At 43.7% G+C, this 23,913-nt stretch overlaps 1 protein-coding gene across 2 annotated transcripts in view; it reads left to right on the forward strand.

The window, feature by feature from the left end:
- The window catches only part of KALRN (kalirin RhoGEF kinase), a 466,317-nt gene that overhangs the window by 139,878 nt on the left and 302,526 nt on the right, over nt 1-23,913 (forward strand). For both annotated transcript variants that reach the window (XM_059476128.1, XM_059476127.1), the window contains exons 2-3: nt 12,931-13,005; nt 23,260-23,374. In XM_059476128.1, the coding sequence (XP_059332111.1) occupies nt 12,931-13,005; nt 23,260-23,374 (190 nt within the window). The remainder of the gene's footprint in view (nt 1-12,930; nt 13,006-23,259; nt 23,375-23,913) is intronic.

Genomic DNA, 23,913 nt, shown 5'->3' on the forward strand with positions numbered 1-23,913 from the left:
TTATGGAACACTTAAGTGATGATCTGCAGAAATGCGGGTGAGCTCGCTCTGGGAAGAGGCATTCTGCTGTCATGATGCATTAAAACAGCTCTTTGTATTTGGGCAATAACAAAGATTCATTTGAAAGTACTAGCTATCATCAGGGCTTGACCTCTTCAGAAAGTATTCTTTAGTCAGGGTTTTAAAGTGGATTTGGAAAAATAATTGTTCTTGTCCCCGGGTAGAACCTGGGCAATTTATGTGCTCAGCTGACTTGCCACTGTGGCTTCAATGGACATTTATTCCATGAAGTGCATGGTTGTGCTGTGTGGCAGAGGATGATGGTAATGAGCAGATCAGATACATGCAGACAGAGATACTGCTCAGGGTGATACATCCTTAATTGTCAGTAGTCTTATAGCAGGCAGTGTACTCAGTACTTCAGTGCAGGGGAAGATGACACTATTTATCTCTTTGTTTTTTTCTCTGTGTGTGAGTTCACAAAACATTTTCCAAAAAGCTTCATTTGGTGATCATGAAAAGATTGTTTGTATCATTTAAGCCAGTATAGCACTCAGAAAATTGAATTTTGTATATCTCCTGCCTGATAACTTTCTTTCTATAATATTTCAGTATGTATTTTTTGTTCCCAAGATGTCATTATTGCTTTATCCTCCAGCTTTCATTAGTAGCTAGTGTCATGTATCTCAGCTTTCTGGAGTTGCTATAAATGGATATCACAACATTTGATAGGGCTTCCTAGGAAAAGTGAGAGAGGGGGTAGATGTATTTCCACAGGCTGAATTTCCATCAGATCACAAGATGTAAGTAGGCATTATCAAGAGGAAATTTTTCTGGACCTCTCAGTCCCAAGTAATATCTGAGAACTCTTATATTGGGCCAAATCCTGCAGTGGGACCCACTGGGTGAGATATAAACCAGAGAGCTGAGGACTCATGAACATTTTCATGCTATGTTCCTCAGGAGCAAAAGCTCTGGGTGGAATGTCATGGCTACTTTTCCAGTGCAGTTTTATAAATATCACATTTATAAAAGGCTAATATAAATGTCCTGTATCAAATACCTGGCCATGACACCTGCACTCTGCCATCAGTCAGCTCCCATGAAATATGGCAAATGAAGTTATGTGTCTGGTTGTGTCCCACCATGGTCACTTGAAGCCCTTTGGGGTAAAACTGCTCTCTGTGATGTGTTTGTGCATCCCTACCAGTGCTGCTGACTGGAGCCATGACAAAGCTGCAGGATGCAGACGTAAGAGATGCTGAGGGCATCAGCACAGCCACTTTTTCCCATGATTGACACATGCATGCTGCACCAGCTGGTGGTGGCAGAGGGGTGGAAACAAATCTTCCTAATGTGCACCTGCTAATATAAATTAATTATTATAGTAATGAAGCCAAAGCATGATGAATCTGTTCTCTCCAGTCCATCTTTCACTCTGCTTTTCTTTGTGAGCAGGCAGAAAAACTTAACTGCATTTCTTTCTATTCCTTTGTGCAGTTAGTTTGCTATTTCTGATTTGTCATCGCTCCTAATGTTTCATTGACTTCTAACTGTGACTTGTTTATTCAAAGCAGTATTAAGTGCCTAAGAGTTATTGAACAACTAACATAATGAACAAGCCATTCCAGCAGCAGAGCTGGAGCTTGCAGGAAAAGGTCATGGAAACCCTGATCTGAGTTGTAGGTTGGAAATACGTGATCTGTTCTTCTATCAGCAAAGCTAGAAGCCAAATATAGGAAGGTGTGTGTGGTTGCATGTTTGTGTGGGAGAGCAGGGATGCCTGGCATCAGATGTTTATGCAGGATGAACTCATGAACTCCTGGCTGGAGAGAAATACAAAAATTGGTTATTAAAACTGCAGCAGCCAAAGGAGTGAAAACTCACCTGCAGTAGGAGATGTGGGAGAAGCTGTGTTTTCTCCTCATATCTTATTTACTGAAGGTATTCAATGTCCTTTGGTTGACTTTGCTTGATTTATACTGGTGTCTGCTCCACAATGTTATGCTTGAGGGAGGCTCAACAGCCACCTGTAGCAAGGCTGCAATAGGTCATCTCAGATCAAAATATAATTTCCCTATCTTTAGAAACCTATCTTATAAACTTGGTGGACTGTTACTAACACATTGAATTTGACTATTTCGTCCTGCCTGGAAATGCTGTTTTTTGCAGGGCATGCTGCTCAGTGAAACCACCAACCAGTAAAATCCGTTCAGATGGGAAAATGTGTGTGGGAAAAGGATTTTATAATTCAATCTGTGAAATTAAAATATCATCACCAATATATTGTACTTCTGTCACCTCCATTGAAAGAAAAAGTGCAACCTGGCAGTGGGCTGGAAAGAGGCCCCAGACTATTTCCCTGTGTTTCAGGGAGGAGTTGGATGGTCATCTGACTCCAGCTGTCCAGGATCTATAGAGCAGCAGCTTGTACCCTCTGGAGATCAGTCAGATCTCATTAACCTGTAGCCAGTTATTTGTGCAGCTCTGAGCTCCCCCTTTGTGAAAAAAGGCAATTTGCTGAATTTAGGTGTTAATCTTTTCGCCTGTTCCATAAAGAAAGGTATGTTTGGGATGGACAACATATTCCTGGTAACTCTGGTGTGCAGAATCACAGTCCAATGGGTTTAATGGTGTATTTGGGAGTGCTGGGTTAACAGTTGGACTTGATGATTTTAAAGGACTTTTCCAGCTTCTGTGGTTCTATGATTCTGTGATAGATGAGATTGAATGCATACCCTCTGTGTTTGAAACGTGCCCAGTGGATTTTTGTAACTCTACCTTCTGGTTACATAATTTCAGCAAATTTAAGGGCTGCTTGTCCAGAAAGAGATCCAGACAACTCATGAGACTTTAATCCCAGTCATCTCTTTATATGCATCTTTAGCTGGAACAAACTAAAGGAAAGCTGCATTTTCAACCTATTGCTGATCCTTTTAAATTCATCATTACAATAACATCACAGGTTTTTAGCACAAAAATGTCGAGGTTCTTACAGCACTAAGACTTAGGGCTATAAACATTTATACCAGCATGCTAAAGAGATTTGGGCATAAGGGGCCATACTGGCATCAGGGAGCAGCTGAAAATATGAGTAGGCTAACATTAGATTAAACAGAGGCAGGCAGTAATTTAATTGGCATTTATACATTGAGAGAAGGAAAAAATAGTAAGTTAAAAAAAGAAATGCGGCTAGGAAGCTTTTGGAAATCAGGGAGGTAATTTGCTTTCCAAAATGATTCATGGCATCTCGTGTTAGCTAATTAACAAAACAGCAGGTTTGTGAATTTAATTGCAGTGGGGTTAGGGCTCCGTGGGCTCGGTTCTCATCCAGGCATTCACTGGGGTCTGTTCAGCCCCCTTGGTGATTTTGCTCTGCTCTTTGGCATCTGGGGGAGCCTGGCCTCTTTCAGAGGGCAGAGTTACAAGTGGCTGCATTCTGAGATAGGAGCCAGATGAGGGTGAAAGGGGCAGGTGGAGAGGCAGGAGATTATCCATTGACTGGCATGACTCAGCCATCCATAAAATGATTTTCATTAATGTTTAATGTGTGTCAAAAATGTCAGCATCCATAAGAGAGGCAGATAAATTATTTAGTCCTGTGAGTGTCTTGCCTTCCCCCTCCCGCTGATGTATGTAAAATGTTTGCCCTGGTTTTGTTTGGATGTGGGATGCTGGTGGGGGAGTTAAGGTGTTGCTGTTACACCCAGAGCGTTTCCTGGGCAGAGCCTCGGAGGAGCTGCTGCTGCTTGCCAGTTCAGGTTGGTCAGAGAGGTGTGGGCAATGTGAAGCCAGCTGCCAGTGGGCTGTGCACAGGCCCTGGCATTGGTTGTGGATTGGTTTGCAGAGGAGCGAACCCTGGGAAATTGTAATAAAGACAGAAGAGTGGGGTGTGACAGGAGGTCCTGCTCCCCAGGTGGAGGCAGCTCTTGGAGCAGCCCAGCATGACAGTGCACCGTGAGCCTTTCCCTGGCTCCTGATGGAGCTGCCTGATGTGTCCCTGAGCTCTGCCTCAGGTCAGCTGGAGTGCTTGCTGCTGCTCCTCTTGCTGCCTGGGTTTTGCTGGGTTTGTCCAGAGATGCCTTACCCAGAGACCTGCAACTGCCCTGTTTGGATGAACTGTGTCCTGCCCTGGGGTGTGAGCAGCCTCTGTGATCCCACCAGGGCTTTGGCTGCTCTCCCTGTACCCGTCTGCAGGGACAGTTCCTAATTTTGCCTGCCCTGTGTCAAGAGCTTAGGGCCTGGATCTTGCCTTATCCCTAACCAGGGAATTCATGCACAGGAAGGGAAAACTCCCCTTTGAATTGCAGATTTAGGTTTTCTTTTATTCCTTTTTTTTTCTTTCTTTCTTTTTTTTAAATTCAGCTTCCCAGGATGACACAATAGCTGCAAGCTGAAATCATAAGCCCTGGCAGAAAGAAAGAGGGTCCAAAGGAGATGAGCAAAGGCAGAAATGTATCCGGTCAGAAGGGATTTGAGGCGACGTGAGGCAGGGGAAATGTAAGCCTAATTAATTGTGAGGTGCTGGTTTGTGAATGTTGAATGAACCACAGTCAAAAATGACTAATTTAAAACCCACTCTGACATTCATATTTGACACAGCCATCCTTCCTGGACAGGGATTTTTCTGAAGGCAGTGGCAACTTTGTCAATCTGTTTGGATGGGGGATGTTAAACTCTGTCAGAAAAATTAAGAAGAGAAAATGTGGAGTGTTTTTAAACCTGGGGGGAAAAGCAATTGCCTTGTTTTTTTAGGATATTTTTTTTTTCTTTTTTAGGGCAGTCATAGGCTTTGGGACAAGGATTTCAATTGGCCTCTAATTAAAGTTGCTTTCTTAGTGTCTGGCATGAAATCCCCTGAGAGGCAGATGTTTGCAAAGCACACTTGGGGCACTGGCATATGGTTCCTTTGTGTGGCTGGCGTTTCAGCAAAGTGCCTCCTCAATGTTGTACCTAATTAGATATTTTATTTTAATTTTTTGTCCTGGAGAAGTTACTGATGGCTGGGGACCTCCAGGATGTGAGTAGGAGGCTTTCTGGGATATGGGTGGAAAACCCTGTGCTATGTGACAGGTGCTGGGAGATGCCCTTTTGCAGCTTTTTGGGAAAAGCCTGCTGACTAAATCAGTGCCAGTTAAAAGATATTATTCTAATCTACAGAATTTAATAGAGGATGGGACCTGGGGTACCCAGCCTCTACAGCTTCAAAGAGGGCCTGCATCCTTCATGCAGGAATCCATCAGCAGTTCTAAACTTTTTATGGGATTATAAAATTCTCAGGAATGTTTCCATAAGAAACCCAATTGTAATTGAGAGGGGAGTGAAATGAAAAGAAAATATTCATGCACACTTGGCCTGGATAGAGACCATGGCCGTGTTTAAAATGTGACTTCAGATTACAAATGGCCCGTAGCTGTTTATTAACACCATAAAAGACTTGCATCTGGGTGGTCACTGATGTGCAGAGCAATCTGTAGATGGCAAGAAACTTATCCACTAAAATCTTAAGGTGCTGAATATACTTATTTCCCTCTAGGGCAGCACATCTATCCCTTGTACACTTAAGAAATAAAACACAGGATTTTGTGTCAGATGATCTAATTTTTCCAGCTCTCTTAACATCTCCCATTCCTTCCCAGAAAGTCTTTCTGTGATCACCAGAGCAAGTCTTTCCTACTTCGATTCCTCATTTTTGCCTGTCTATAAAAATGCACTGCAACAGTTCCTTGCCTCAGAGAACTTGGACAGGTTTTTTTTCAGACAAAATTAATTCATGTTTGAAAGGTGCTTTTGAGGTCTGTGAACCTGACTGTGCTTTGCTAATGTGGGCAGTCATTATTTCTGTTCTGTAGAGAGGGAAACCAAGATCTGGTGCAGTTAAAACATCTTGTTCAGGATCATAAAGCAATTTAGGAGCAGAACCACAAATAGAGCCAAGTCTTTTGACTAGCAGTCAAATGTGCTGTCCACAGGGCTACCTATGATGTCTAATTATTTTTCTAAGTGTAAGAACTGAAAGATCTCAGCCTGATTCCAAAGTCCTGATGAAAATGAAAAGGAAATGTGCAAAAAACTGATTCACAGCCATTGCATTATCTTGGCATCTCTATTAGTGGAGGTTTAAAATGAAATGAGTAAAATCCCCCATGGATGAAGTTGAAGCAGAGACTCGGCTGCAGATTTTGCATAAATTCAGTATCCTTGTGATGCTTTGAATGGTTTTGTGCCACATGAAAAGGCAAAGCCAGGCTGATGGCTTGGGTGGGATGTTTTGGGCTTCAGATGCTGAACACAGCTTATTAGAGGCCACACGTGCACACAGGCTAATGAATTTGCATGCTAATGAATTTGCATGCTTGCTGCAAGCCCCACTATCTTCCTTGAGGCCTTGCCCATTCTTTGGCTTGGTTTCAAGCTGAGGCTACTGTTTAAATGTGTGGACATTCAAAGGCTGTGCTGGGAGGCTCAATGCTGCCAAGTACCCCGTGGAAGGAATAACAATCTCAGCAATTAGCAAGGTCCCCCAAACCCCAACCCTGCCTCTCTCCCTGTTAGGGGCTGTGCTGGCAGGGGCTGTCCCTGTATGGGGATTTGAGCAGTGAGAAATCAGAGGGACCCTCCTGTTGGTGTAGAGGGGGAGAAAAACAGCCAGACTTCTGACATACACAGGCAAAACTTGGAAGAGGAAGTAGGCTTCAGTACTGCCACCCCTTAGATGTGACCAGAAGGATATTTCAGCAAGCAGGAGTGGTGTATAATTAATAAAAAGAAGGACAGTATGAAGAAACACAGAGAAAATAATATTAGTCTTGGACTGAGCCTAATTATTACATGTAAACCCAACATTGATCTTTTAATTTTAGAATAAATGCAGCAATGTAATGCATGTGACTTTTGTCTCAGCTGGGATAAAGAGTGTGGCATGTGGTGCAGTGGGATTAATCTTTTGTGCAGACTATCTTTTTGGTATCCAAGGTTCTTGCAACTTTGAAGCTTTGGCATGGATCTGTGTGTCAGTTTGTACACTGGATCTGGTGGCTGGGGAAAGCAAACATAGGAGCATGGAGGGGGACAGCCACTGTCCTTGCCCCAGGGCTGTGGTGCTAATCCAACCTGCCTTTCACCCTGTTCCTGCCACACTCCAATCTGCAGTCCTAAAAGCTTCCTGTGAGACCAGGTATTACCTTTTATTGGTTATTAAGGAGAAGTATGTAGTTCTGGGTTAGTCTTCAGTAATAGTTGGTAATAATATTTACAGCTTAATTTTGTGGTTTTTTTCTCTCTGGTGCTGTCTTTAGATTCAATTGAATTTAATCCTTCCTTCCTTCCTCTGTGAAATCAAAGCCTGCTCTTCTGCTGCCTGCAGTGGGGCAGGATGGCAGGAGAGCCTTGCAGGCTCCTGGGGAGCTCAGGGCACCAAAATGCTCTTTCTTTGCAGCAAGGATCAGGCTGTTGTCCACAGAGGAGGGATTGGCAGATGCAGAGTGTCCAGCCTCATTTATCTCTGCCAGATGGTGCTAAAATACTAGTCCAGAGCACATGTTGCTTCTATTCAACCAAATGCTTGTGCCATGCTGTGGCCTCTCTGCCTTTGAACCAATGAGCCTCAGCCAGCAAAATCCCAGAGGCAAAGGCCCCAGCAGCCCTTGGCTAAGCCCCTCGGTGTGGCTTGTGAAAAAGCAGAGAAATCAAACTGGGAAGGCTCACAGCCCTGCAGGGACAGACAACAGCCTGCAGGAAGGGGAGGAAGGGGTTAAAGGGGGTTTAGCACACACACAAAGTAAATATTTGAGGCATAAATGCAGAAGGAAAGAATAATGGAGAGAGAAGGGCAGGAGGAGGAAAACAGAAGTGTAAAGAGAAGAAAAAGGAGGATTATATTCTGCTGGAAAACAAAGGGATGTTTGTATGAGAAAGCATTGGGGAAATGAGGGTTCAGCTCTGCACAAACTTTCTGTCTGACACTGGACAAGTCAATCTCTCTGTGTCTCAGTTTGCAAAGACTACAATGGGAATACTAAAGTCCCCTTTGTTCTGCCTCTCTCTGCTCACATCAGACGTCCCTTCTGTTTGTGTGTTGTAGAAAGCCAAGACACAACAGTACTGCAAAGACAAATAAATTCCACTGAGACTTGGAGGGGGGCAGGGAAACAAAAAGGTAGAAAGGCAATAGGCTATGATAAACCTGGGAGATAAATGCCCCAAAAACTGGGGTGTGGGGGGTGGAGGTATAGAAATGCAAGAGAGGCCTTTGCTGGGGGAAGAAGAAATATGGACCAGATTAATCCTACTGTTGCATCCTGGACTCCAGTGGAGTTCCTCGAGGGATGGGTTTAGCCCAAGGAGTTCAGTTTTGTTTGGTTAAAGAAACTTTATGCCAAAGTTTTTAAATAGTCAAATCTGTTCTGAGAACTATGAGAATGTGGGCTGCCTTTCCTGAAACATTGCATGGGACTTGGGATGAACAACTCTTGCAGAAGGCATCAGGAGCCAAGTGATTAAGCCCCATGCAGTGCTCTGACAGGAGGCCTTCTTCTTGCCTACGCATACTTTTTTAAGTATAGAAAGTATTTCCATATTTCCAGCAGCTGATCTTATTTGAAGCCAAGAGCTGCATTTTTCAGATTAGAACTGAAGCTTTTCTAGGAAAAGCCACTCTGGAGCAGACCATTGATCCATGTAGCCCAAGACGGTGTCTCCAGCAGAGACCCTGCACTCTGCTTTGAGAAAGAAATGCTAAAGCTCACAGGGCTCTCTCTGGGGATAATTTATTTTTCACTCCAAGAGTTAGAGCTTGGCTTTCACTTCAAAGTCTGTAGGCTTACATTCTTTCCAAAACTCTTGCTTATTTCAATAATCTTTACAGTTCTCTGGAGATGTTTGTTGTTTGCTGATCTCCAACCTGTTCAGGAAGCCCCTTGAGCTGCTGACCTCCCTGTCCTTCGGCAGTGAGCTCTCCAGGCCAATTGAGGCATTTGTGCAAGAGAAAAACAAATTTTCTCAATTTCAAGATTGCTGCATTTACTGTGGAAGCATGCTTTAAGCTTCTCAGCTCACCCATCTGGCTTCTCATTACAGCATCTTGTCTAAAACTGTGAGCTGCTTCTGCCACCCAGGGAATCCCTGCTAGGAGATGTTCTGTGCACGTGCGATGCTGCTCTGCCCTGAAATGTGAATCAGCCATACTGAGGATCCACTTTGAATTCTTCAGTGCTTCCAAGAACATGTAATGCTGTCAGCTGCTCAGGCTGACATGGTGCGCTTTCTTCTTGGGTCACTGGAGTAATAAAAGTTTGTGGCCAGTCATGGTGTCCTTGCTCCATGGATAGCAGAGCACCATCTAAACCAGGATGTGATGAAGGTGTGAGGGGCTGCAGGGTGACTGGGTCACAGCACCATCCTCTCTGTGCCTCTCTTTTGGTAAAGGGATGATTGCAGTGCTCAATTGTCTTGGCAGACCATGCAGGTAGAAAGCAAGAGGGGCTCTGTTGTGTAGTGCCACATTTATGAGGATGGTGAACCAGCAAAACAATGCATGGCCAATGGCAGGATGGCTCAGCTTGTCCTTCCTTCATCCCTCTGCCAGTCTGTGTCCATCTGCTGCAGAAGGGCTGTCTGAGAGGAGCAGCAGAGGGGTGTAGGGCAGGCTGCAAAGCCTTTGTGTGCATGGGGCTCTGCAGCAAAATGAGATGGTGCTCTGCAGACATGGCCTTGGATCCAGCACGCAAACAAACAAAACAAATGTATTAGAAACAGCTGGGGAAGAGGATGAAAATGAGCATCATTAGGGATATGCTTATAGTAACTTACGAACTGGGGAATGCATCTTTGCTATGCTGGCCCCTCCTGGAGACAGATTGGCTGTTGCTTTTGGAGTCGTTATTAGAGCCATTGGTTTCCCATTTATGCATACCTTGCCCCAGCTCTTGCTGGAAACCTGACAGCATGCTCTGAGATGTAGCCTCCAATGCAGGAATTTTGTCAGGACCTGGAGCAACCTCTGGAAACACTGGCCATGGCTGCATCTGTGGGTCATGAGGTGCAATTTGTTAAGTACTGTGCATTGCTTTAGGCACTGATCTGTCTTTCAGAGCTTCCTTCTTCATCCCAAGGGAAGTTTTGCAGCTCTTGGGACTTATTGTTTATTCCTGGTTGTAGGACAGGCTCACAGTTTTTCAGTTCATTCATCATTTACTTTGGAGTTTGTCTGACCTGTCCTGGGCGATAGGGGAAGAGAAAGGGGGAGGTGCCTGCTGCAGCACTGTCCCCACTCAAATCTTTCCTTGTCTCTCCTGTGCCCAGTCAGGATATCGGGGCTGTTACCAGAGAGCTCCTTGCCTGCAGCCTGCTCTGCTACAGCTCAGGAGATGGCCATTTTTTAAAGTCATACCTTTTTCTCCTGGTCTCCATGTATTTCCTCTGTGAAATGCAGTCCTTCCTTGCAGGAGAGTCTCTGAAACTGGCCTTCAGCCCTCGGTATAGTGGGTTCTTGCTAAGAAGTCCTTATGGCGTGCTTTACATACACCCACTGGCTTTTTTTAGCAATGTTCACAAAGATTTCAGTTGTACTCTGTCTGCTGCACAGTTGGGTGCCTAAGAATTGACTTTGCCATTTTCCTGACAAATTTAACGAATACTGGGGAAAACTCAACTTACACTGACACTGCAGATCTTGCAGCTGGATAAATTTGGCCCTGTACTCCATTTGAGTGTCTTCAAACCCTTGTGATGTGTCTCGCACATTTGCTGTTCCCATTTGCTTCATGGTTGGATGAGATGCTTATATACAAAGCTTCTTAAATTCCAAATGATGTCTGTGGCTGAGAACTTCCTACCTTTGATGTGAGAACTAGCCATAGCCTGGGATCTGAGGGGTTGTTCTTGTTAAGAGGATAAGTTAATAGCCAAGTCTCATGTATTTAACACAGAGTGCACTAAGTCCTGTTTACTTGAATGCAGAAAGAATTCAGTAATCAGGACTCATTTCCCTGGTCCCAAAACACTTTATTGACACAATGCACACTTTAGGCATCCTGTGGGACTCTGCTGCAGTGCCTGTTCAAATTTCAGTTACGTTGGTCTTGGCCTTGCATTGAATTACCTCACTCCTTTAAGTGCTAGTTTTCACTAGCTTAAGGCTTAGCTGGTGAGCTTACATATCTCCTGGGGCTGAGTGTCACAGAGGTGACACCTGAGAGCAAGAGGGGACACAGAGAGGTAGCTGTAGCCTTTGGTCACCAGGGAGGGACCTATTTACATGTACAAGACAGCCTTGTTGCACAGTCTGACTGAGACTGGCAAAAACCAGTAACTCAACCATAATAATACTTAACACTTGTAGATAGCTGAAAATGGATGTTTTGGTCTTCTTCCTGTCTGTTCCAAATGTCTCCATGGATTGAACCACTTTGCCTTTGCAGGCTGCATGTTGGCAGCAAAAGATGACAATGTAAAGGGGGAGCTTTTATCTCCAGTCCCACTTTCACACCCAACTGGTCAGGTACCATCTGCTGTGTTCAGCAAGGAGGGTGTGATGGCTGCAGCAATGTTACCCTGATTCTAGAAAACTGCTTAGTGACAAGACTTTCTAACTCTGGCACCATCTCAGAAGAATGATGGTTACTGCCTGCCTGTGAAAGGCAGAAAGTGAAAATACAGGGTTTCAAATATGTTATATTCTTTGGTGAGCTGGAACAAATCTAAGGGCATATGGAAGATCATTTGTGATGATGGCTATTATTCACTACCCAGTGATGGATGAGTTATTCTTCAGGGGAACTGCAGAGGTGTCCTTCAAACCCACCTTTTCTGGGAATGGCAGTGTCTGACTTGCTCTGGGATGATCCCTTACTGCTGGTCTTTTGCAGAGCAGACAGATGCTGCTGGAACCTGAAACTGAGCAGTTCTGTTCCCAAGAGAGTAAAAGACTGTGATTTCTTGGGTGAATATTTAGGATAGTTGAAGTTGTTTGACATTTCATGGAAAGCAAATGACCTGTGCAGATATGCTTCATGTGTAATCAAACAGCATGAATTCCCTGAGAATGTGCTGGGGCTTCAAACCACTCATAAGGAGCATGTCCTCCCTCTGAGTGTGGTCCCACCTCGAGCCGCTGCATCCCAGCTGTGCTGTGCACAGCAGAAAGGGGCAAAGGGGAAAAGCTCTCTTTAGGCCCCTGTGTAAATCTGTCTCAAAGGCTGATGCTAAATGGATGTGTATATGCTATCATGTTCCCTGCAATTTTGCCTAGCTATGTTCAGAACAGTGAAGGAAGAAGGCTCCTGGCTTGCTCTGTAAGATGGGGATCTCCCAAGTGATAGTATTGTGAAAAAGGCAGCAGAGATTAATCTGGTTACTTGGTGGGAAATTGTAGGTGCACAGTTTGTGGTCATTGGGAGTGGGGCTGGCCCAGCCTCATCCCCAATGGGCACAGCTGTGGAAAGCAGGTGAGCAGCACTGACAGCAATGAGCCATGGGGTGCCCAGGGGCACTGAGCAACCACCAAAGGGAGCAGAGAGCACAGAGGCGCAGTGCATGAACATGGGGGTATAAAAGGTTGGGCTAAAGAACGAGAAGGGCCTGTGCTTGAAGTTGTTTGGTATTACTCTCTAGGGGTTAAAGCCTTCTGAGGTTATGTGATGATACTCTGTGTATCGTGGCTGTTTTAACTGCAATGTGTGCTGTGACAGAAAATTTGTTAACCTTTCAGAACTTCTGAGGGATAGAGCAATGAGCTGATTCTCTGTATTTAATTTTTTAAACAAACATATCTCTATTGATGTTAATGTTGTTTGTTTAGCAGTCGTTTGGGTCTCGTTGTGCTTTTATGTAATTTATAGCCTTCCTCCAGTCTGATTTTGAGAAACATGGTGTGTCCCTGAAGCTGGGAGCTCTCTTTTAATGTAACTTTCCTGTTTTTCTGTTTTGCAGGTTCTTTTCGAAATGATGGTTTAAAAGCTGCTGATGTCCTTCCCATACTGAAGGAGAAAGTGGCCTTTGTGTCAGGTGAGCACACCTTTCCTTGATCCCTCCAGCCCATTGTGACCACTGTCTGCCACATCCTGGTCCTTATGGTGCTGCAGAATCTCAAGGGACTGGTTTCATGTTTGAACTTGGTAGTACCTAAATTAGCTCTTCTGGTAAGAAAAGGGCTGTATGTGGACCAGGACTGTCCAGTAATACTCAGAGCATTGGAAACTGGTCCACGTTCATTTTCTTCATATTCTGAGGCAAGGGTAAATGAGCAGCACAGGTAGGATGCAAGGCAGCTGCTTAGCTCCAGCCCAGATATGGGTTGTCTCAGCATGGAGGACAATTCAGGGATCCTGCCTTTGGTTCAAGGTCAATGAATATCATTCAATTTCTGTATGTAGGAAGCACTTGGGCTTATAAATCACTGGTGTTCCATTTACAGTCCCAATCAGCTTGCAGTTAAAAGTACCATTGATGCTGCATTTACATAACTCAGATGCTCAAACTTCTCCTACCATTCTGTACAAAGATTTACAGCCTTCATTCAGAAGACAAATCTCAAGGATCTGGGGGTGGGTGAGGACTAGACAATATGGAAGAGGCTTTGAGAATAGCTTAGATGATATTGCTTCTGGTGTGAATTACAACTTGTCAGTGAGAGGGGGAAGAGAAAGTCTGAAGCAATCAGAATCTTGCATGAAGTCACTCAAATTGGCAGCATAAACCCAGGGTATTTCCAGTGGCAGCATTTCTGATGATTACAAACCATTCAGGCTGCTTGCAGTGAGAAAACCTCCATCAAGAATAGCCAGCTCCTCTTGTTTGCAGTCTTTGCTTTTTTGTTTCCTTTGTCTCCACAGTAATGCTGACTGCAGAAGGGAGGAGGTTGCAGCAGGGCTTCTTGGTGCCTGGACTCTTCCTCCCTGGCTCTCTCCACAGGAGTTGAGCCCCCAGTCCCATAAGGATGGGGTTCATCACTGTGCTGTGCCATGGATGTGTCATCCAGGCAAGAAAAGCTTTCCCCTCCACTGATAGCTGCTGTGAGATGTCTTCCCATATTTTAGCAGTTAAATAGCCTGCAGATCACAAGTCCAGCTGTGACTTGGGGAAACAATTTGAGGATCTATAAATGCTGACTAAACTTTCATCAGTTACATCAAAATCCATGAGTTTGAGGGAAGCATCTAAAACACCAAAAGTTTTTTGTGAAAACCCAAGACTATCCCAACAGTACTCACATGCAGGAGTGCTTTATCTTGCACTGCAGTCTCATTCTGAATGTCCTGAAATGTTTACATGGTTGGCTTTCGCTGCCCCAAAGAAGGGAGCATAGTCATAAAAACACAGCACAGTACCTGCACACTTGTTTGAGACACAAAAACTGAACTGGGTGCTCTGGGGAAGTGGAGGGGAGGAATTTATGCAGGGACTGTACTGCAATTTAGTTCTTGGCTCCTGCTGTTGCTTTGCATGGAAATGCTTGCAGGATCATTTGGTAATTCATGGAATATTTATTAATGACAACCTGTCTGGATTGTTTATGTAGCCCCTTGCACTGATGGTGCCTGTGCTCAGCTCTGAGCCAAAGGGTCTCACATCAAATCATCAGCTCGTTAGACACTCTCCTGTGCCAAGGCTGCCTTGCAGAGGGGGGTGTTAAATAAGCAGTGCCAGCACAATCCCCCAGGCTTTCACACCATGATCCACTGCAGGCAGGGTACAGCTTGCTCCATATAGACTCACCAGCCTCCAGACTTAGATCTGCTCAAAATGTGCTGTTCCTGACACAGCTAGAGGTCCTAGGATTTACACCTCCTCTTCATGGGCTCCAAATGCAATGACTATGGGCAGCAATTCCCTTTACTGCAGAACAATTTGAGTTGCTAGTGTTCAATGCAATAGCCCCAGCATCCCCTTCCAGCCCACAGTGTAAGTACTGCCCAGTGTTCCCCATGACTATTGTAATAAAGCAGATTAAGGAAATTATTTTAACATTTCAGGTTCTTTTTAATTAAAATGGAATAATTTCCTAGAGTATTCTTGGAGCACAGAAGAAAATTTTGACAAAAAAGAAAAATCAAATACCTGGATTTTTCCAAGATCAACAACAACAACAACAAAAAGTTCTGTAGTTAGCACAGAGTCTGGGAGCACATTGTGTTTTAATCATGCTTCCTTTAGGAACAGGAGAGTTTTATTGAATCTTCTTCATAGTTTAATACTACAGTTAATTTTAATGATAACAGTACAGTAAAGTTGTCAAGGGGATTCTCCTTACACCAGCAGAATTTATCAGCACACACAAAAACTTTCAGCTGAACATGTCAGTTACAGAGTTTATTGCTTTTCTCATCAGCTGTGGCTCACCAGCTTGTTTGTCTGTGGTTCAACAGGAAACTTGCAGAGAACACACAAGACCCTTCAGGGTCTTTGCTTTGCTTTGTGTTCCAGTGTGGCGGATGCTCCACACCTGGACCCTGCAGAAGGGCAGAACAGGCAGGCAAGGCAGAGCAGCTGCTGCCTGCTCCACAGCAGGCACAACAGGACCTGCCTGCACAGCCGTGTCATCTCACAGGAGCACTCAGGCTCTCACAAGTGCACTTAATTTCAGAGTTGACATACAGATCTGTCTGGGCATGGATTCATCCAGCCTGAGTGCTGTCTGGGGCTCTGTGCCTGGCACTTCCCCTCAGCTGAGCCAGCAGCAGGCGCAGGGCTCTGCATCTGCATCCCTGCACCGCAGGAAAGTTGAGGGGTGGTGGATAATATCAAGACTTTTTCCTGGAACTGGTTCTTGGTTTCTTCCAGTGATCTCATCTATGAACTAGACTGAACCTGAACAAAGTTCACATGTGTGTCTAAAGAATACCTGAATCCCATTCCACAGCTCCTATGCAGAGCCATGGACTGAGCAGTGGTGGGTGAGGCGCATCCCAGCCATGGCTGATTGCTTCCATTGCTGACCTCCTGGAAGCAGATAAAGCAGGGAGCTGGCAGGGGGGAGGCTTTGGCCACCTGCTTGTTGTCTAAACGCTCATAAAATCTTGGCTTTGCCTGGGTGGTTAAGTGTGTTGCTTCCAGCAATGGAATGGTTTTGGGAGCCATAAGGGAATGAGTTACAAGTCAGAGACTGATTTTTGTATTCTAAGAGGGAGATGAATGCTGAGGAGAAGACATAAAACAGGTTGTAGATTATTTTAGGTGTTTTTTTTCAGTGAGAGGTGGTGAAATATTTTGGAAACTGGGCTTATAGTCTTTCTTGGGAAACAGACTCTGTTTTAGAAGAGTGGTGTAAATTGGGGCGTTGTTCAGCTGCTTGATTATATTTATGGTAGATTTTCTATTGATCAAGGCAGTATGGAACAAAATGTATGAACTTTCAGGAAAGAGAAGGGAATTTGTTACCATGTTTCCTTCCCATGCATGGAAATTTTCATGTGCTTAGGCTATAAAAAGCTTGGTAGTTGACTGATGTCATGGGTCTTGCTGAAAGCATTTCCCCACATCCCACCCAGAAGAGTTTCTCAGGATTCTTCCCGGTATTTCCGCTCCCTGGAGGGCTCGGCAGAGCGTGGGCTCCCGCTGTCACCCAGGTACTGTCTGTTCATCAGCCGAGGCAGGAGTACAAAGGAGGAGGCTGGCCAGGTTTCTGAGAGCGTGGTTGAGCACAGAGGAATCAGCAGCAGAAGGGTGTAATAAGCTGGTGAGCTGCTGCAGCTGTGACAAGCAGAGCTCCCAGCTCGTGTCTGCAGAGCAGGAGGGTTTCCTGTGTGCTTTGGGCACCAAAGGGCACAGAGCAGGGAGAAGTGGATGCACTAACAGCTCAGCCATCTCCATCCTTTGGTAGCCCACTGTCCCCAGCCCCACATCTCGAGTGGAACCTCATGATCTGGGTCACAGCAACCTCTAAACATGACTGAGAGCCTTAAGGAAAAGCAGAGATTTCCTGAAAGGTCTTTCAGAGAAGGAATTTCAAAGTAAATAGATCTAAAGAAAGGACAGCTTTACAATTAAGTTCCACCAAATTGAGGCCAGCAGCATTAATGAAAGAGGAAAGCTCAGAGAAGAAGACACTGACCTTCCCAAGGACACAACAGGTCACTTAGTGCCAGAGATACCACATGTTGAGGTACATGTTTTTACTTTTTCTTCAGTAGATGCACTTCAGTCTTCAGAAAAAGGCTTGAAATGAGACCCCCAGTGCCTCTGGGAACTGAAAGAGTTCACATCCTTGTTTCAGGAGGTCACAAATGCTGGTTTGTGGACACTGGAATTTGTATTGGGTTGGGAATAAAATTAACCAAAATATCTAATTTTTGAGTGATGTAAACATTTTGTATTTACACAAAAAGTTTTGATTTAAAAGAAAAGTTTCCATTCTCCTTTACCTCTGGAATGGAAATTTCAAGTGAAACATCAACAGTTCTATATTTTGTTACAGAAAAATATCTTCCTTTTCATATCATTCCCTGGTGTAGTTTGAAACCAACAGAGTTCAAAAAAGGAAAATCTGCTATTAGAAAAACATGGCATTCCTTGACTATTTCTCCATTCTTGTCTCAAATGAGGATGAGAAAGAGTGTGTTATTAGGGTGAATCTGTCCTCTCTTTGTTGCTCTTTATTCTGTACAGCTTCCAGCCCTGTGCCCTGGGGTGTGGGTTTGGAGTGTCTGCTCCACTATCAGCAGTGACTGGCATCACCGTGTGCTGTGACTTATTGGCCAGTATACATTTAAAATTAAAGAAGTAACCCCAAAATACTTGCATAAAGCGGTGAAATTGAATTACAAGACACAACAGCTTGTCTCTTCAAATCTATGCAGTGGCTTTGGGTGATTGCAGGACAAATCTACTTGATAGGAAAAGGAATCACTCAGTGGCTGCTCTGGGCATCCCATCTAGAGTGTTTGACTTGCTCTGCCAGGAGATCTGGTGAGAACAATTAGCCTTGTTTTTGGAGTCATTAACCCTAAATGTAATGTCATGAAATCTTGCCATTAAAATTTGATTTGGGGAATTGACTCTGAGACATGGATGCTGCAAAGAGCAGCACTGTGGATGATCAGGCCCTGGTGATTGCACTACGCCTGTGTTAATTGCCTTGTTGTGGGAGCTTAAATTTCCATCACTTGCACTAAAATCACCTGATTGGAACCAGCTGAACTGGAGGGTGGTCACACAGCTAATCCTGTGTATGACCCTTGCAACAAATTTGTCTTGAAGTTGCAGGAGTTTTAGTACAGAAGACTGCTCACAGTAAGTCCAGTAGCAAGCAGACTCACAGAGCTCAGCTATGACAGAAAAAGGAATGTTATTTTAAGACTCTGGATACCAATTCCTTGATACTTTCCTTTCCTAGGAAGTCTGTCAGTTAGATTTAGAAATCCAGAGTGTATTGTTTATCACTGTATTGAAGCGCCTGACATCAACTGAGCTCCGTCTGTCTCCTGGCTCTCTTCATTATAATTCATTTTTTCACCATATTTTGGACTGAAATACCTGATGAGGATTATTTCAGCTCCTCTGGAAACTCACTTATGGTCTCAGCAGAGTCTCAGCATCAAGATTGATCAGCTTATGATCTGCAGGGTCAGATGAAGTGGTGCATTCCCTTGAACTGCAGTAGACATCTGAACAGGAGCCAGAGACACCGTGTGCTGCTCCTGTTTCCGCTGCTGCTGTGCTGCAGGATGTTAGACAAGGTTCTTGGGAACCTTTACATGTGTGGACATTTGCCTGTGTCTCTGGCTAATCCTTGTGAATTCATGCTTATGAAGAGAATGTGAAAGGAAGCAGAGGGTTTGAAACCCTTAAATGTGGATCTCTGCAGGCAGATAAGGATCGTGGTGGAAGGGCTGATAGAGCTGGAGAGATGCAGCTTGAAAACAGAGCTTGATAAAATCATTATCTGCTGCATACAAGAAGTCCGCATTAACGGAAACTAATAATTTCCTGTCCTCAACAGGACTACACATAGCTGGAATTTCATTTTATTGTGTATTAACAGGGATGGCTGTGCCTCAGGACACAGAGATTTTGAGACTGGTAAAGCCTATACACAGAGTTCACATCACAAACACTTTGGGATGGCCAATTTCTTGGCTTACCTGTGGGCAGTTGGGGCCACTGTAGGCAGAAATCTTTGGGGCCACCACTAAGAGTTGTTCAGGCAGCTGCCAGAACAGGCATCTTGTCACTGGAGTCTCTTTCCTCTTGGTTGCTGGCTTGACTTGCAAAGTGTCATCAGAAGGCCACTAACTGTGCTGCCTGCCTGCATGCAGGTTTCTGAGCTTTCTTTAAGGTTTTCTTCTAATGTGGTATGCATCACAATGTCTTGTGCCATCACTGCAATGTCCCCTGGATGATTTGTGGAGGAAGAATTATGTGATCTTACTTCTGGGAATAAACCCTGAATTTAGCCATGGGTTCTTATTGGATAGAAGAAGGGAGATGGGAAGAACTGGCAAAGAAGCCACTGACAGGAAAGGCCATCAACAAAGGATTTTGTAGGAGAAATGCAAGGCATATATGGCTAAATATTTGTTCTCAGTGTACTCTGTGCCCTGAAGAGCATGTGTTTTTCTAACTCTTTTTTTCCAGAGCACTAATAACCAGACCATCTGTTTGCCTCTCTAAATCAGAGCAAAGCTCATGAAAACCCAACTTGAAAAACAGTAAGAAATTATCAGCTGTTTGTTTTAGCATTTAATAACTGTAATTAGCAAGCCTAATGACATGTTTGATTATTTCATCACTGTTCTTTGAGTCCAGGGGGAGGCAGGAGATGGGACTTATTGATTAGAGCAATTGAGACTCCTGGCTTCCTTCTAGTTTTTATTGTCTTTTTAAACAATGTGCTGAGTAGCTCTCTGAAGACTGTGCATGTACAATTGGTGTGGAGATCATGGCTGACTTGGGGCAGGATTTGGCTCCCTGAGTGGATTACTAACAAGCAGAGTCTCAAGCACTGTGAAGCTCCAAAACAGTGGATCAAGTCAGAAAACCTCATTTCTTCTCCTGGTTCTTCAAGTGATTCACTGTGGTATCTGGGCTGAACTTCTTCCCCTCTTAGTACTTTAATATTCCCTTCAGTAAAAAGCTAACAATAAAGAAAAGGAATGGTATAGACAGACTCCCTGCACAGACAATGCCAGGTTTTCTTCTATTTTATTGTGTGTTCCTACTTCTTAGCAAGCTCCATTACAGGAGATGAACATCCTTATGTAGGCATGTTCAATGGTGGCAATATCCCCTTCAGTATTCCTAGAAAAGCAGAGATTTTGAGTTACAAAATGTGACAAAAACTCTGCATATTATCAGTATTTAAGAGAGTAAACCACAGTCACAGAACTCTGCAAGTCTAATGGTGAATTAAGCATACAGTGTTTAATTAGTGTTTAATAGCTTGTTTTAGAAGAAATCTGATGTTTCTTTATACAGGCTCTTGGTAAAATTGTAAATTATGTAGGCATTCCTAAAAATTAGTGATTTCTCAGTAACTAGGATTGCATGGACTTGAAGGAAGCAACTGAAGGATTCTAATATGTATGATATATTTGTAATAACTTCACTCTTTTGCTCAAAGATTAGAGCTGCACTTTTATCACAAATGAGAAACGTTTGTTTCTAAATTTAGCATGTCTTGATATTTTACCCAAGTCTCCTTGTTTCTGTGTGCTGTAAGACTAGAAGGAATCAGTCTGGGTGCCTATTTATCCTTCCATCATCCAGAAACATCCAACTGGGTCAGCATGTAACCCTCCTCCTCCAATGAGAGTTAACCCATTTTCTCTGGTCTGTCCTGGCAACTTCTGACCCTGTGCCTGAGCCTTATTTATCCTGCTCCCCTGGGGACAGTTTAGATGAACTGTTGAGGGATAGTTTTTATCCTGAAGCAAAGACAGGAGAGGAATATTCTGGATCCTATTTTCTTTTCTGTAGCTGAAATCTTTGGGTTTGTTACTGAAAGGATCAAGAATTTTCTGATTTCATGTTTTCAGCCTACCAGAATTTGCACAGGTTTATATTTATTTATTTTGTGGAGCTCACTTTGGTGGAATGGTAGGTGTTAAAGGAGTCCCTGACCAGAAACACAATTTTTGGTTTATGAAGCCTAGGTGAATGAGCAGCATCAGAGTGATTAGTGCTGCTGGGCTGTGGGAAGCTCATGGCCCTTTCCAGGTGTTTCATATCCTCAGAGAGGATTATAAATGTAGGCTTGGAGTCTTTTGATCTCAAATCTTAGTGCTTTTCCACGTTGTACAAATATTTAAATGATTGTGAATGAAGGAGAGGGAGCCTGAATGAGTAGCGGGTAGCGTGTTCTTCTGGGATGCAGTTCAAGTTGAGGTCTCTGCTTCAGCAAATATCTGGAAGCTTTTGAAAACCTTGGTTACATCTAGATATGATGGGAAATGTTTCAAAACCTTGAAAAGCCTCTTGTGTTGAAAAAGAATTTCCCTCCAGCTCTAGTTACTTGTATTGGTTTGCCATTCTATAGGCTGGCTTGCTTTTCTGTTGGACACATATCATGCATGATATAATGGTTTGGCATTGATGTGGTGTGTGAAACAATCTCAACAAAGGGAAAATGTACTTAAAATGAGGAAGCTTTTTTTCATAAAAAGGTCGGAACACTTAGATGATTTTATTTCCTTGTAAATGGAATCCTTTTTTACATTATGTCCCCACTTTCATGCTATGTGGCAGAGGCATGGATCTGCCAAGGTGACACTGAATTCCAGTGGACCTTCCTCATCTTCATGGTGTAAAGCCAAAGGCAAATAGAAAGGACAGAGATTTTGGTGGAGATTAGGCAGGACAGTTTTTGTACTCCATATGTACCCCTGTCTGCACGAGGGCTCAAAATAAAGATGACATCTGTTGTTTGCCTCTCCATTTGTATCTCTGGACAAATCAGACACAACCTGGCTCCAATGGAGACTTGCACAGTGTAATCCTTCAGGTGCGTTGCATCCACTGAAAACCATGGGTGCTAGTGGCATCTCTATTTGTATAGATGAAGTTTGTGTAAGAGACTCTGTCTTGTACAGGCAGCAGTGCTGTAGAAAACTCTTTAGACAAACTCTTTTTAATTTAGCAATTAAGACTTATCTGTATTTTAAGTAAAAGTATATATAGTAACAAGAATGTGCCAGTAGCACAGACTGCAGGTGTCCCAAGTTCTTAATGAGAGAGCACAAGTGTGAGTCAGTGCCAGAGATGTTCATGTCCTTGTGTAGCTTTTTCTTCTTGTTGGCCAAGTAAATTAGCTCAGAAAGCACATGGGTTTCCTTTCTCAGAAGTGATATTTCGGTTAAAGGGATTATACTTTCCATTGAGAAGTGCAAACTCATGTGCATTTTTGCAGCTTGTTTGGGAGGTCCTTGCAGTTCTGTACTAGCTTTTTGAGCTGTAGTTTAGCTGTAACTTTTCCCTAGATAACAGTGCAAACATGTATCTAACAACACAATTCCTGGAAGAAATCCTGAGATAATATGTAAAGAAAGAACTAAACATTGAATGAGGTACTAGATTTCAGTTTCACTCTTCTTAAACTTTGTTTACAGGAGAGAATAAAATAAGGTGCTGCCGAATTAGATTATATTTGCCCCTGTATTTGTGGTTGTACAGTTCAGGGTAGAGTTATTCCTTTAATGCCAATCCTTTAGATAATTGTTGTAAAAGACAAAGGGGCAGACACTGACTGTTTAAAATAAGTGATTTTTAAGACAGGAAAGCTACAGGAACACCCCCCCCCCCCCCCAAATATTTTGAGAAGACATGAAGCTCTAATCATAATTTTAAATCAAATGAAGTACTTGATAGATTAGAACATTGTGCTGCATAAATATTACTGGGATACATCGCTTCAAACTGGCAGGATATGGTAAACTATCCTGGAATGAACAGTGCAACACACTTAGCAACAGTGAAAAATGCTTTCACTTTCTTGGTTTTGACCAGTTTAAAACTATCCCCACAGTAGGATTTCACTAGCATCTCCTGCTTGGAGTGGCAGATATATTAGATTTGATGGGATTAGGTGAAAGAAGAAGTGCTAGTAGCAATTTTCCTTGTGTGGGCTTTTTTAAATTTTTTCTTATATCCCCCATTTGGAGCTCCAGCAAACGCAAGCTTGTCTTCCTCGATTAGGCAAGTCTGAAAGCTACAACGGGTGCGCAGACTCTTAAATGTGCTGTAATTTATATTTATCAATTCAGTGCACGTAGTTTTTTTGATGTGTGCTTCCTGTCTGATTTTCTAAAAATCCTTTATTTTCCACAGGTGGCCGTGATAAACGAGGTGGTCCGGTCTTGACCTTCCCAGCCCGCAGCAATCATGACAGAATAAGGCAGGAAGACCTTCGTAAACTTGTGACTTATTTGGCCAGCGTGCCAAGGTAAAGCTGGAAAGAAAACACTTCAAAGCTTAGGGTGGATAGGTGGGTGGGGATCTTGTTCTTGGCAGTTGCTGATTTCCAAGTATTAACATTTAGTACCTTGAGTTCTTGGGGCGGAGGAACGAAAGTGTTCCCTTCCTCCTCCTGTGTGCGCTCCGGTGGTTTTTATGGCACACGAGGCAACGCAGGAGCCCCCAGTGAGGAGGCAGTGGGAGCAAACCTGGGCTTCAGGCTCCTCACAGCCTCGAGGAGCAGCTCTCATTCTCCATGTTTCTGTGCAACTCTTTTAAAGGAGTGCAAAGGCAGGAATGCTTAGAGGTCTGCAGTTAAATATAGCAAGCTGGAGAGAGCCTGCTGTCTGTTGTTGCTTTTTAATACCTTGTGGGAGGTTTGGGAGAGCTGGGGTAGGGGGCTGTAGTTGCTGGGGAGGACAGAGTGCCTGAACAAGAAGGCAGACATTCCTGCTCCAGTACTTTCCAGAGATTTCTTCAGGGTGGAGAAGTACATGGGTGGACCAAAGAGGGAGCTCTCAAAGAAAG

The sequence above is a fragment of the Ammospiza nelsoni genome, chromosome 7 (assembly GCF_027579445.1).
Source record: "Ammospiza nelsoni isolate bAmmNel1 chromosome 7, bAmmNel1.pri, whole genome shotgun sequence".
Taxonomy (NCBI): domain Eukaryota; kingdom Metazoa; phylum Chordata; class Aves; order Passeriformes; family Passerellidae; genus Ammospiza; species Ammospiza nelsoni.